The sequence below is a fragment of the Phyllobates terribilis genome, unplaced genomic scaffold (genome assembly GCF_046119375.1).
Source record: "Phyllobates terribilis strain yellow unplaced genomic scaffold, ASM4611937v1 Scaffold_2__4_contigs__length_985480577, whole genome shotgun sequence".
Lineage (NCBI taxonomy): Eukaryota > Metazoa > Chordata > Amphibia > Anura > Dendrobatidae > Phyllobates > Phyllobates terribilis.
This window is the reverse complement of record NW_027362762.1, coordinates 17,100,477-17,115,931: the sequence shown is the minus strand read 5'-3', so window position 1 is coordinate 17,115,931 and position 15,455 is coordinate 17,100,477. Positions and strand designations below refer to the sequence as shown.

At 42.0% G+C, this 15,455-nt stretch overlaps 1 protein-coding gene across 4 annotated transcripts in view; it reads right to left on the bottom strand.

Annotated features, from left to right (window-relative positions):
• The window catches only part of LOC141189265 (ecto-ADP-ribosyltransferase 5-like), an 85,932-nt gene that overhangs the window by 2,776 nt on the left and 67,701 nt on the right, over nt 1-15,455 (bottom strand). For 3 of the 4 annotated variants that reach the window (XM_073661131.1, XM_073661132.1, XM_073661130.1), the window contains exons 2-3: nt 8,289-8,367; nt 2,933-3,650 (exon numbers count right to left, since the gene is read on the bottom strand). In XM_073661131.1, coding sequence (XP_073517232.1) covers nt 2,933-3,650; nt 8,289-8,351 — 781 coding nt within the window. In that variant the 5' untranslated portion in view covers nt 8,352-8,367. Of the gene's footprint in view, nt 1-2,932; nt 3,651-8,288; nt 8,368-14,782; nt 14,962-15,455 lie in introns of those variants that run through there. The other variant, XM_073661129.1, reaches the window with a different exon arrangement.

The window sequence follows — 15,455 nt, the reverse complement described above, 5'->3', positions numbered from 1 at the left end:
CTCCACCCAGTAGAAGGGGCCTGAGCAACACTTTGTTTCAGTGTGTTCTGTGCAACTGAGTTGCCAGGTCCTGTCTCTTGTCTGTTTAAGCCACCCTGGGGGCTGTATACCCAGGCCCATTACCTGTATCTGTGACTTCTAGTCTGTTCTGCCACCCTGGGGGCTGTATACCCAGGCCTGTTACCTGTACCTATGACTTCTAGTTTGTTCCGCCACCCTGGGGGCTGTATACCCAGGCCTGTTACCTGTATCTATGACTTCTCGTCTGTTCCGACACCCTGGGGGCTGTATACCCAGGCCCGTTACCTGTATCTGTGACTTCTAGTCTGTTTCCGCCACCCTGGGGGCTGAGTTCCCAGGCTCGTTCCTGTATCTTGCTCCAGGTTCAGTTCCTGTCTGAACTGTGCCCTAGTCCATTACCTATTTGTCTCTATGTCCGTACCTTCCCCTTTCCTGCAGTGTCTGAACCTGCACCTAACTCCAACTCGTTATCTCTGTACTTCTGTTTGTGAGTTTTGTGTCCACTCACTACTTCATAGTAAGTACCTTGTGTGTATCTGGTTCTGCTTGTCCCGTTTCCCTGCCTCCGTATCTACCTCCTGCGTTGTAACCATCTTCCTTTATTTTCCAGCCTGTTCCATGTGAACAGAGCCCTGTCCTGTCTGCCTGCACCTTCTGCTCTGTTCTGCTCTGCTTGTCCACTGCACCTACGGTTTCGCTCTGCCCTGCTTGTCCACCGCACCTGCTGTTTTGCTCTGCTCTGCTTGTCCACCGCACCTGCGGTTTCGCTCTGCTCTGCTTGTCTAACGCACCTGTGGTTTCGCTCTGCTCTGCTTGTTCACCGAACCTGTGGTTTCGCTCTGCTCTGCTTGTTTACCGCACCTGCGGTTTCGCTCTGCTCGTTCACCGCACCTGCGGTTTCGCTCTGCTCTGCTTGTTCACCGCATCTGTGGTTTCGCTCTGCTCTGCTTGTTCATCGCACCTGCGGTTTCGCTCTGCTCTGCTTGTCCACCGCACCTGCGGTTTCGCTCTGCTCTGCTTGTCCACCGCACCTGCGGTTTCGCTCTGCTCTGCTTGTCTACCGCACCTGCGGTTTTGCTCTGCTTGTTCAACGCATCTGCGGTTTCGCTCTGCTTGTTCACCGCATCTGCGGTTTCGCTCTGCTCTGCTTGTCCACCGCACCTGCGGTTTCGCTCTGCTCTGCTCCGCTTGTCCTCCGCGCCTGCGCTCTGCTAGTCCACCGCTCCTGCAGCTCTGTTCCTGTATCCCAGTCTGTACTGGTCCCTATCCAGCCTGCGTTCGTACCAGCCAGTATCTGCCAGTCAGCATACCAGCTGTGCCTGCCAGCAACCGCCTGTCTGCATACCAGCCGTGCCTGCCAGCACCCACCTGTCTGCATACCAGCCGTGCCTGCCAGTACTTACCTGTCTGCATACCGGCTGTGCCTGCCCGTTCCTGCATTCCCCAGTGTGGGTCAACAGCTGTGACAGGGGTCTGACCTGGAGTAGCACCTGGTCCCTCTGCTCAGTTCCTCCCTGGTTCACGGAGTCGACTGAGCCGCCTTGCGACCTTGGTCGGACCGAGTTGATACTTAGTCACGCCCCTCCAGGCACTCCTCGGTTCATGGTCCCGTGGGATCACTAACCACGCTCATGCCAGTTAGTCCGGGCGAGAGTGTAAGCAGATCTAATTTGATGCGGGTGTTAGTTTTGGAAATGAAAATTTACAGGGTGATTCCAGAATTTTTTCCTCAGAATTGAGTGATTCCATAATTTTTTCCCTCTGCTTGGTCTGAAAAAAATTACCCTTACTGAGTACCACATTTTTAATCTTGATTTATTTTAGTGTTTCTTAAAGCCATAAAGTTGCCATTTGAAATTACTTTAGTTTTGTGCCATGTCTGTGATCTGCTTTTTTTCAACAACATTAAACAACTGAATGCACATCCTCCGAGCCCGGTGATTCAAGAATTTTTTGCCAGGGGTTGTACATACCTAGATTTTACTTTGAAGGCTAAGGGGTCTTTTCATCAGGCACTGTTTGACATGATTTTGGCATAAAACTGCTTGAAATATCACCAAATTTTGGTGCAACTCAAATTTTCCAAGAATGTTGAAAGTTTTGGTATTTGACGCCAGCTCTGGACAGATGCTCCCACTTTTAGGACAGTGGACTGGTGTGTAATATATAATTCTTAATGAATCGGGGCATGGTCCATATATTGTAGCAGAATTCATCTTATAAATTATAGATATGGCTGATCCATATTATTGGTCCCAAAACAAGAGAAATATCCAACATTGCGCCCAGCACATTTCGTGAGCGGATTACCAGTGTTACAACCGCCAAGAACCCTAGATGTTCACTTCAGTTCTTCTTGGCCTTCACCATAAGAATTATGGAATATTAAAGGTTTTATCCAAAGCTTAGATATTGATGATTAATATTAAATATAGGCAGTGTTAGGCTGGGTTGGCACCGGCCCACCAGTAACATTGATTCTTGGGACCGACTGTGCAGCTACATGCAAAAATAACCTGACCTGGTCCACAAATTTACTTTTGCTTCTATGTAATATTGGTTTGGATAGCTTGTTTAATGAATGATTAGATTCTACCTTTTTTCTGCAAATTGTGAATTAAGTATAATAGCATTGCTCATTAGCACTCCTTCACAGCGGCCTACCGGAGGATTCTCCTGTTCTACGGTGGGCCAGTCCAAGCCTGAGAATATTAGTGGTCCCACACGCAGCACTAAAGCGGAGAAGCCGTTTCCTAGTCTGGCAGCCACTAAAAGTAACACAGCTTATGTGTAGTGACCGGTCTCGGGTACTGCAGCTGAACACCTACTGAAGTTAAAGGGAGCTGTTGTGCATTACCAGATAACAACCATGATGTAGTGACAAAGCAGCAGTGCTGAAGGCAGTACCCACCATTAATGTAGGCACAGTTAAAATTGCTGCAGAATCTTCTTGTCGTTTCAAGCTCGAAATTGAAGTTCGATCCAACAGTTGCTAGCGAGAGAGTGAACACCTCATACCCCGGGACCAGGACCTCTCGTTCAAAGGAGAATTGAGAAAAGTCTTCTACACTGACCCCAGGATATTCTCTGATGATTAACAATGACTCATTGCCCATGACTGTTGCTTCATTCTCATCTAACGATGTATATAAGAAGTGGCCAAACTTGACATTGATGCTTCCATTTGGTGGCACCTCGATATTCTCATCGATTCCACTGTAGATTGTGTTCTGCTTGAACAGCTCACTCTCAGACAGGAGCTGAAGAGCCGAGGTGACATAAAAGTGGAGCCACTTGAAGCCAAAGTCATCCATATAACTGGTATAGGACTGTCCTGCCAATTTCACCGCGTTGTTGAAGTCTTCTCTGATGAAACCTGTGTAGGTCAGGAGAGCGATTCCGTGATCATCTTTAAAACTAAGAGGAAGTTTGTCCCTTAATTCGTTCTTCTTGAGCATCCATATTTGATTGGCTTCTTCCCAGGCTCTTTTCAATTTCTTACTTTTGCTGATCTCAGATTCAAGTACATTGTTTTTTACCAGTTTTCTTTCCATTTCCCTTTTGCATCCCAAATATTGGTCATCGAATGCTTGCTCTAGCAGGTCCAAGGTTTCAACCACAACATCTTTCTGGAAAAAAACATGAACACCAGTAAAGAAAATGACTGAGGCTCTATGAATCTGTGCAGACCAGAAGCAACCTACGATCACAACCACATCAAGCAGCTGAAGAAGACTGAGGAGAAAACCCAAAAAAGTTCTATAGTTGAATTGGAAACCTAAGAACACAACATAGAAAAGTCAGGTAGTACAGGGTTAAACCCTAGCACTGCATCTTAATTAGATGAACCTAAATTTAACTAAGAATCAGGGCCCATGTTCACTAGGAGTGTCAGTTTGATGGATGTTAAGCAGAGTCGAGTGTGCTGCTGGTGAGTGACCAGTAATAATGTGAGCTATAGCTGGGAGACAGAGAAGTCGGGTCTCTCTTTGGATGGAGACTGCACGGGTCAGCTAGGAAAGCAGGGCAGTCTGTGTGTTGGAGCTGCAGAGAACCTTGTGGAAGCTGCAGCCTGTTCAATGTGAACTGTGCCTGGAGTTGAACACTTCTGCTTAGCGCTGGAAGCTGCTTGAGCTCAGGATGAAGGGGATAATGAGACTGGTGGGAGACAGTACTCTGTTGGGCGGAGCCCACCCTGACATATGTGCTGCTGAATAAACTGCTTATTTGCTGTGATACTTTTGTGTTGGGAAGAGGCTGGTTTTATTTTTAATTCCTTGGAGTTTTATGAAAGCAATAAAACTACACCTGTTTAGACCAAACCACATTGCCTGTGTGAACACTACCCACTGCCTATCTGAGAGCGTGAATCCCTACAATTGGTGGATGAGATGCGGGTGTGAAGTCCCAGCGAGCACGAGCGATGCAGTGTAAAAACTGAATATCCTGGGTAAAGGCAGCGGCAGCATTGTGAGCACAGTCTGAAGCATGGAGGAGCAGACTCCTGGAAGGTGACATTGCTGTGGTGTCACGGCGTTGCTGGTGCGGCTAAGGAGAACCAGGATCCACAATGCAAGGGGGAGGTTCACATAGCACCACGGTACAGAGAGATGGCGGAACTGACCAAGTCCCAGAACCGATGGACTGCAGCGTAGGCCGGCGCTGCTGCTACTTCGTCTTCCCCATTTGCAGTGCTGTTCCTCATCCTGGCAAGGGGCCTCAGGAATACCAGGTGAGAGTTAACGGGGTCCAAGTGATGGGACTTCAGGACTCAGGGAGTCTGGTGACCCTGGTAGGGACCACACTGCCGCATGTACTAACCCCAGGGAAGAGGGTGGGGGTAAGGTGTATCCATTGCGACACCAAGAACTATCCCATGGCCCAGGTGGACATGCGCAGACGGTGGTTCCCTGTCCACCAAGTGGGAGAGGTCAGGACTTGCTATTGTTATTGATCACGACTTTCCTTTATTCTGGGACTTAGTCTATGATCAGGATACAGCAGAGTATTCTTCCTGCCTCCAAAACGCTGCGTCCCATCACGCAGGTAAATCCCAATGAGTCTGTTGAGTCTGTCTGCAGAGCGGTGCGTGAGGCCGTGTGTCTGCAGAGCGGAGCGTGAGGCCGTGTGTCTGCAGAGCGGTGCGTGAGGCCATGTGTCTGTAGAGCAGTGTGTGAGGCCGTGAGTCTGCAGAGCAGTGCGTGAGGCCGTGTGTCTGCAGAGCGGTGCGTGAGACCGTGTGTCTGCAGAGCGGAGCATGAGGACGTGTGTCTGCAGAGCGGTGCGTGAGGCCGTGTGTCTGCTGAGCGGTGCGTGAGGCCATGTGTCTGCAGAGCGGTGCGTGAGGCCGTGTGTCTGCAGAGCAGTGCGTGAGGCCATGTGTCTGTAGAGCAGTGTATGAGGCCGTGAGTCTGCAGAGCAGTGCGTGAGGCCGTGTGTCTGCAGAGCAGTGTGTGAGGCCATGTGTCTGCAGAGCAGTGCGTGAGGCCGTGTGTCTGCAGAGCAGTGCGTGAGGCCGTGTGTCTGCAGAGCAGTGCGCAAGGCTGGCTTCAGGCAGAGGGGAGCTATGTAGCAAAACCATGTAGAATAAGGTTAAATCCTAGCACTACATTGGATGCTGGATGTTGAGCAGAGTCGAGTGTGCTGCTGGTGAGGGACCAGCCAAAAATGTGAGCTGTAGCTGGGAGAGAGACATCCCAGGGTCTCTCTCTGAATGGAGACTGTACGGGTCAGCTAGGAAAGTTGAGCAGTCTGTGTGTTGGAGCTGCAGAGAACCGTGTGGAAGCTGCAGCCTATTCAGTGAGAACTGTGGCCGGAGTTGAACACTTCTGTTTGGAGCTGCTTGAGCTCAGGCTGAAAGTGATACCGAGACTGGTGGGAAAGGACTGTACTCTGTTTGGGCAGAGACCGCACGGATATACAGTGGGTACGGAAAGTATTCAGACCACTTTCAATTTTTCACTCTTTGTTTCATTGCAGCCATTTGGTAAATTCTAAAAAGTTCTTTTTTTTTTCACATTAAAGTCCACTCTGCACCCCATCTTCACTGAAAAAAAAACAGAAATGTAGAAATTTTTGCAAATTTATGAAAAAAGAAAAACTGAAATATCACATGGTCATAAGTATTCAGACCCTTTGCTCAGACACTGATATTTAAGTCACATGCTGTCCATTTCCTTGTGATCCTCCTTGAGATGGTTCTACTCCTTCATTGGAGTCCAGCTGTGGTTAATTAAACTGATAGGACTTGATTTGGAAAGGCACACACCTGTCTATATAAGACCTCACAGCTCACAGTGCATGTCAGACCAAATGACAATCATGAGCTCAAAGGAACTGCCCAAGGAGCTCAGAGACAGAATTGTGGTAAGGCACAGATCTGGCCAAGGTTACAGAAGAATTTCTGCATTACTCAAGGTTCCTAAGAGCACAGTTGCGTCCATAATCCTTAAATAGAAGAAGTTTGGGACCACCAGAAGTCTTCCTAGACCTGGCCGTCCAGCCAAACTGAGCAATCGTGGGAGAAGAGATTTGGTGAGAAAGGTAAAGAAGAACCCCAAGATCACTGTGGCTGAGCTCCAGAGATGCAGTAGGGAGATGGGAGAAAGTTCCAAAATTCAACTATCACTGCAGCCCTCCACGAGTTGGGCCTTTATGGCAGAGTGGTCCTATGGAAGCCTCTCCTCAGTGCAAGATATATGAAAGCCCGCATAGAGTTTGCTCAAAAACACATGAAGGACTCCCAGACTATGAGAAATAAGATTCTCTGGTCTGATGAGACGAGGATAGAACTTTTTGGTTATAATTCTAAGCGGTATGTGTGGAGAAAACCAGGCACTGCTCATCTCCTGCCCAATACAATCCCAACAGTGAAACATGGTGGTGGCAGCATCATGCTATTGGGGTGTTTTTCAGCTGCAGGGACAGGATGACTGGTTGCAATTGAAGGAAACATGAATGTGGCCAAGTACAGAGATATTCTGGATGAAAACCTCTTCCAGAGTGCTCTGGACCTCAGACTTGGCCGAAGGTTCACCTTCCAACAAGACAATGATCCTAAGCACACAGCTAAAATAACAGAGGAGGGACTTCAGAACAACTCTGTGACCATTCTTGACTGGCCCAGCCAGAGCCCTGACCTAAACCCAATTGAGCATCTCTGGAGAAACCTGAAAATGGCCGTCCACCAACGTTCACCATCCAACCTGACGGCACTGGAGAGGATCTGCAAGGAAGAATGGCAGAGGACCCCCAAATCCAGGGGTGAAGAACTTGTTGCATCATTCCCAAGAAGGCTCATGGCTGTACTAGCTCAAAAGGGGCTTCTACTCAATACTGAGCAAAGGGTCTGAATACTTATGACCATGTGAGATTTCAGTTTTTCTTTTTTTTTAATAAATTTGCAAAAATTTCTACATTTGTTTTTTTTTCAGTCCAGATGGGGTGCAGAGTGTACTGTAAGGAGAAAAAAATGAACTTTATAGAATTTACCAAATGGCTGCAATGAAACAAAGAGTGAAAAATGTAAAGGGGTCTGAATACTTTCCGTACCCACTGTATATTATATGGCCGTCAGATTAGGACAAAGATGAAATACCCAAGTATTTTGATTCCAAGAAGAAGAGGAAAAGAAGAAGCTGAGGGATCTCGAGAACTGCAGATACAAAGACCAGTGTGACTACAACAACGGGAAATTATGGTTCCTGATGTTTCTAAAGGAACTTTATAAAGTTGAGATAAACAATAAGTCGTTCATAAGACTGAATGTTGCAATATGGTATATCTGCATTGTTTTCTGACTTATATCTGGAACTTACTGGAAGGACTGGGGAGGGGACAAAGTAGACTGAGGGTGTTTATAGTCCTCCGTGTCTACTATCATCTCTATCCAGTCTTGTTTCAGCTTTCTGAAATCGTAATGTGAGTTGACTTGTGCCATGGAGTAAAGGAGTTGTGGGCTGGTAAAAGAGTCGGGGTAAGGAGCCATCGACTTTATTCCAGTCTTTACTCGATACTTAATTATTTCGGAGGTTGGTCTCTTCTCAATGTCCCAGTACGTCTTCACTGTTCTACTAATGAAACGGTGAAAAACAGATGCCCATATCCCTCGTTTGTGCTTCCAGTGAAGGGTGATACATTAGTTGTATAACTCATAGAAAGAGCGGGGTCTTACTTTATACATTCGTCTACAGATAAGGAAGGTCAATGAGAAGGAAACCATTTATACAAAGTCCTTCATGTTCTGTTCCTAAAAGCACAAGACCTACCTGAAATGTAACCATCATGGCGAAGACGAAGAGGACGGTCACACTGCCCACCCGATGGCTCATCCTGACTGACGCAAACCTAAGAGATCCGATCAAAAAAAAAGATAATTATCATCAATATGAACAATAACATCAGAAGAAGTAACTGTAACCACTGCTGTAAGCAGAAAAAATCATTATATGTTTCAATCCTGATACTTATTCATCGCAACAAACGAAGTTTCCTAAATGTCGTATCAAGAAGAAAACTTCATGTTTGCACATATTATTTACTACTATAATACTGCCCCCTATACACAAGAATATAACTACTATAATACTGCCCCCTATGTACATGAATATAACTACTATAATATTGCCCCCTATGTACAAGAATATAACTACTATAATATTGCTTCTATGTACAAGAATATAACTACTATAATACTGCTCCCTATATACAAGAATATAACTACTATAATACTGCCCCTATGTACATGAATATAACTACTATAATACTGCTCCTATGTACAAGAATATAACTACTATAATACTGCCCCCTATATAGAAGAATAAAACTACTATAATACTGCCCCTATGTACAAGAATATAACTACTATAATACTGCTCCTATATACAATAATATTACTACTATAATACTGCCCCTATATACAAGAATATAACTACTATAATACGGCTCCTATGTACAAGAATATAACTACTATAATACGGCTCCTATGTACAAGAATATAACTACTATAATACTGCCCCTATGTACAAGAATATAACTACTATAATACTGCCCCCTATGTACAAGAATATAACTACCATAATACGGCTCCTATGTACAAGAATATAACTACTATAATACGGCCCCTATGTACAAGAATATAACTACTATAATACTGCTCCTATATACAATAATATTACTACTATAATACTGTCCCTATATACAAGAATATAACTGCTATAATACTGCCCCCTATGTACAAGAATATAACTACTATAATACTGCCCCCTATGTACAAGAATATAACTACTATAATACTGCCCACTATGTACAAGAATATAACTACTATAATACTGCTCCTATGTACAAGAATATAACTACTATAATACTGCCCCCTATGTACATGAATATAACTACTATAATACTGCTCCTATATACAATAATATTACTACTATAATACTGCCCCTATGTACAAGAATATAACTACTATAATACTGCCCCCTATGTACAAGAATATAACTACTATAATACTGCCGCCTATATACAAGAATATAACTACTATAATACTGCTCCTATATACAATAATATTACTACTATAATACTGCCCCTATATACAAGAATATAACTACTATAATACTGCCGCTATGTACAAGAATATAACTACTATAATACTGCTCCTATGTACAAGAATATAACTACTATAATACTGCCCCCTATGTACAAGAATATAACTACTATAATACTGCTCCCCATGTACAAGAATATAACTACTATAATACTGCCCCCTATGTACAAGAATATAACTACTATAATACTGCCCCCTATGTACAAGAATATAACTACTATAATACGGCTCCTATGTACAAGAATATAACTACTATAATACTGCCCCTATGTACAAGAATATAACTACTATAATACTGCCCCCTATGTACAAGAATATAACTACTATAATACTGCTCCTATATACAATAATATTACTACTATAATACTGCCCCTATATACAAGAATATAACTGCTATAATACTGCCCCCTATGTACAAGAATATAACTACTATAATACTGCCCCCTATGTACAAGAATATAACTACTATAATACTGCCCACTATGTACAAGAATATAACTACTATAATACTGACTCTATGTACAAGAATATAACTACTATAATACTGCTCCTATGTACAAGAATATAACTACTATAATACTGCTCCTATGTACAAGAATATAACTACTATAATACTGCCCCCTATGTACAAGAATATAACTACTATAATACTGCCCACTATGTACAAGAATATAACTACTATAATACTGACTCTATGTACAAGAATATAACTACTATAATACTGCTCCTATGTACAAGAATATAACTACTATAAAACTGCCCCTATGTACAAGAATATAACTACTATAATACTGCTCCCTATGTACAAGAATATAACTACTATAATACTGCTCCCCATGTACAAGAATATAACTACTATAATACTGCCCCTATGTACAAGAATATAACTACTATAATACTGCCCCCTATGTACAAGAATATAACTACTATAATACTGCCCCTATGTACAAGAATATAACTACTATAATACTGCCCCCTATGTACAAGAATATAACTACTATAATACTGCTCCTATGTACAAGAATATAACTACTATAATACTGCTCCCTATGTACAAGAATATAACTACTATAATACTGACCCCTATGTACAAGAATATAACTACTATAATACTGCTCCTATATACAAGAATATAACTACTATAATACTGCTCCTATATACAAGAATATAACTACTATAATACTGCTCCTATGTACAAGAATATAACTACTATAATACTGCTCCTATATACAAGAATAAAACTACTATAATACTGCTCCCTATGTACAAGAATATAACTACTATAATACTGACCCCTATGTACAAGAATATAACTACTATAATACTGCTCCTATATACAAGAATATAACTACTATAATACTGCTCCTATATACAAGAATATAACTACTATAATACTGCTCCTATGTACAAGAATATAACTACTATAATACTGCTCCTATATACAAGAATAAAACTACTATAATACTGCTCCTATGTACAAGAATATAACTACTATAATACTGCCCCCTATGTACAAGAATATAACTACTATAATACTGCTCCTATGTACAAGAATATAACTACTATAATACTGCCCCTATGTACAAGAATATAACTACTATAATACTGCTCCTATATACAAGAATATAACTACTATAATACTGCTCCTATATACAAGAATATAACTACTATAATACTGCTCCTATGTACAAGAATATAACTACTATAATACTGCTCCTATGTACAAGAATATAACTACTATAATACTGCCCCCTATGTACAAGAATATAACTACTATAATACTGCTCCTATGTACAAGAATATAACTAGTATAATACTGCCCCTATGTACAAGAAGATAACTACTATAATACTGCCCCTATGTACAAGAATATAACTCCTATAATACTGCCCCCTATATACAAGAATATAACTACTATAATACTGCTCCTATGTACAAGAATATAACTAGTATAATACTGTCCCTATGTACAAGAATATAACTACTATAATACTGCTCCTATGTACAAGAATATAACTACTATAATACTGCCCCCTATGTACAAGAATATAACTACTATAATACTGCCCCTATGTACAAGAATATAACTACTATAATACTGTCCCCTATGTATAAGAATATAACTACTATAATACTGCCCCCTATGTACAAGAATATAACTACTATAATACTGCCCCCTATGTACAAGAATATAACTACTATAATACTGCTCCTATATACAAGAATATAACTACTATAATACTGCCCCTATGTACAAGAATATAACTGCTATAATACTGCTCCTATGTACAAGAATATAACTACTATAATACTGCCCCCTATGTACAAGAATATAACTACTATAATACTGATCCCTATGTACAAGAATATAACTACTATAATACTGCCCCCTATATAGAAGAATATAACTACTATAATACTGCCCCCTATGTACAAGAATATAACTACTATAATACTGCCCCCTATGTACAAGAATATAACAACTATAATACTGCTCCTATGTACAAGAATATTACTATAATACTGCCCCCTATGTACAAGAATATAACTACTATAATACTGCTCCTATGTACAAGAATATAACTACTATAATACTGCCCCCTATGTACAAGAATATAACTACCATAATACTGCCCCCTATGTACAAGATTATAACTACTATAATACTGCCCCCTATGTACAACATTATAACTACTATAATACTGCCCCCTATGTACAAGAATATAACTACTATAATACTGCCCCTATGTACAAGAATATAACTACTATAATACTGCCCCTATGTACAAGAATATAACTACTATAATACTGCTCCTATGTACAAGAATATAACTACTATAATACTGCCCCTATGTACAAGAATATAACTACTATAATACTGCCCCTATGTACAAGAATATAACTACTATAATACTGCACCTATGTACAAGAATATAACTACTATAATACTGCTCCCTATGTACAAGAATATAACTACTATAATACTGCACCTATGTACAAGAATATAACTACTATAATACTGCCCCTATGTACAAGAATATAACTACTATAATACTGCACCTATGTACAAGAATATAACTACTATAATACTGCTCCCTATGTACAAGAATATAACTACTATAATACTGCACCTATGTACAAGAATATAACTACTATAATACTGCTCCCTATGTACAAGAATATAACTACTATAATACTGCTCCCTATGTACAAGAATATAACTACTATAATACTGCACCTATGTACAAGAATATAACTACTATAATACTGCTCCCTATGTACAAGAATATAACTACTATAATACTGCTCCCTATGTACAAGAATATAACTACTATAATACTGCACCTATGTACAAGAATATAACTACTATAATACTGCTCCCTATGTACAAGAATATAACTACTATAATACTGCTCCCTATGTACAAGAATATAACTACTATAATACTGCTCCTATGTACAAGAATATAACTACTACAATACTGCCCCTATGTACAAGAATATAACTACTATAATACTGCCCCTATGTACAGTACAGACCAAATGTTTGGACACACCTTCTCATTTAAAGATTTTTCTGTATTTTCATGACTTTGAAAATTGTACATTCACACTGAAGGCATCAAAACTATGAATTACCACATGTGGAATTATATACTTAACAAAAAAGTGTGAAACAACTGAAAATATGTCTTATATTCTAGGTTCTTCACAGTAGCCACCTTTTGCTTTGATGACTGCTTTGCACTCTTGGCATTCTCTTGATGAGCTTCAAGAGGTAGTCACCGGAAATGGTCTTCACTTCACAGGTGTGCCCTGTCAGGTTTAATAAGTGGGATTTCTTGCCTTATAAATGGGGTTGGGACCATCATTTGTGTTGTGCAGAAGTCTGGTGGATACACAGCCGATAGTCCTACTGAATAGACTGTTAGAATTTGTATTATGGCAAGAAAAAAGCAGCTAAGTAAAGAAAAATGAGTGGCCATCATTACTTTAAGAAATGAAGGTCAGTCAGTGCGAAAAATTGGGAAAACTTTGAAAGTGTCCCCAAGTGCAGTTGCAAAAACCATCAAGCGCTACAAAGAAACCGGGTCACATGAGGACCGCCCCAGGAAAGGAAGACCAAGAGTCACCTCTGCTTCTGAGGATAAGTTTATCCGAGTCACCAGCCTCAGAAATCACAGGTTAACAGCAGCTCAGATTAGAGACCAGGTCAATGCCACACAGAGTTCTAGCAGCAGACACATCTCTACAACAACTGTTAAGAGGAGACTTTGTGCAGCAGGCCTTCATGGTAAAATAGCTGCTAGGAAACCACTGCTAAGGACAGGCAACAAGCAGAAGAGACTTGTTTGGGCTAAAGAACACAAGGAATGGACATTAGTTAGACCAGTGGAAATCTGTGCTTTGGTCTGATGAGTCCAAATTTGAGATCTTTGGTTCCAACCACCGTGTCTTTGTGCGACGCAGAAAAGGTGAACGGATGGACTCTACATGCCTGGTTCCCACCGTGAAGCATGGAGGAGGAGGTGTGATGGTGTGGGGGGGCTTTGCTGGTGACACTGTTGGGGATTTATTCAAAATTGAAGGCATATTGAACCAGCATGGCTACCACAGCATCTTGCAGCGGCATGCTATTCCATCCGGTTTGCATTTAGTTGGACCATCATTTATTTTTCAACAGGACAATGACCCCAAACACACCTCCAGGCTGTGTAAGGGCTATTTGACCAAGAAGGAGAGTGATGGGGTGCTATGCGAGATGACCTGGCCTCCACAGACACCAGACCTGAACCCAATCGAGATGGTTTGGGGTGAGCTGGACCGCAGAGTGAAGGCAAAAGGGCCAACAAGTGCTTCTACCAGGAGGAGGACCTCCAGTTGTCTCCTGAACCCTCCAGGGTGCTACCTGATAACAAATGGACTGAGACTTTCTTACACCCTGTACCTGGTACTTCACCCACTTCATCCGTTGCGGAGGATGGCTTGATGGGAGGAAGCATCCTAGTTACCAAGATGATGAGACCAGTTTCGTTTCCTCTAGTGGACAGAAGTGGTAATCCTCTTGAAGAGAAGGATTGGCCCCCCAATTCTCTGCGGAACACTCTTGCAGGCTTGAAGAAGAGAAGGCGTAAGGGGGGCGGGGGGTACTGTAACATACCTGGTGGCGGGCTTGCATGGTGCACCATCTCTCACCATGCAAGATCGCAAACTTGATCTTCAGTCCAGTCTGCTAGCCTGGCTTCTATTCATGCTGTCTGTTTGTCTCTGTTCTGGCTGCTTAGGGCGGCGGCCCGGTTACTTCCTGTTTCTGTTATGTTCTGCTACCAGAGCTAAGGAAAGAGAGGAGATCTGTCCCTACGATAGAACTCAGCTGAATCCCTACGATGTAACAGGGAACCTGATCCTGCGATCAGACCTGCTAAAGTCCTAAGCTAGTCTGTACGGAGACCTATAGATGTGGGGAAGGAATCCCTACAAGTACTAAGGACTGGGAGGAAAATGGGACACCTCCTAACAGAAATAGTAGCAGACAGACGAACAAACAAAATATATAGAACATAGAGGTCCGTAGACCAAGCAAACTAACAGAGTTAGATACAGAGCACAGGCTAGCTAGAAAGTAGTTATACAATGAAGTCCAGCAAAGCCAGAAGGGCGGAGCAGGATTAATTAGGCCAACAAGGTCATGTGACCAGCAAAGGAAAAAAAACTTAAGAGCAAGGTTCTAACAGTTTCTTGTAGCTGCTGTGGGCACACCCCTAATGCATCCTCAGCCTATTGCAGTCTGTCACTGGATATTTAAACCAGCTTCACATGGAAGCTGGTGCCTG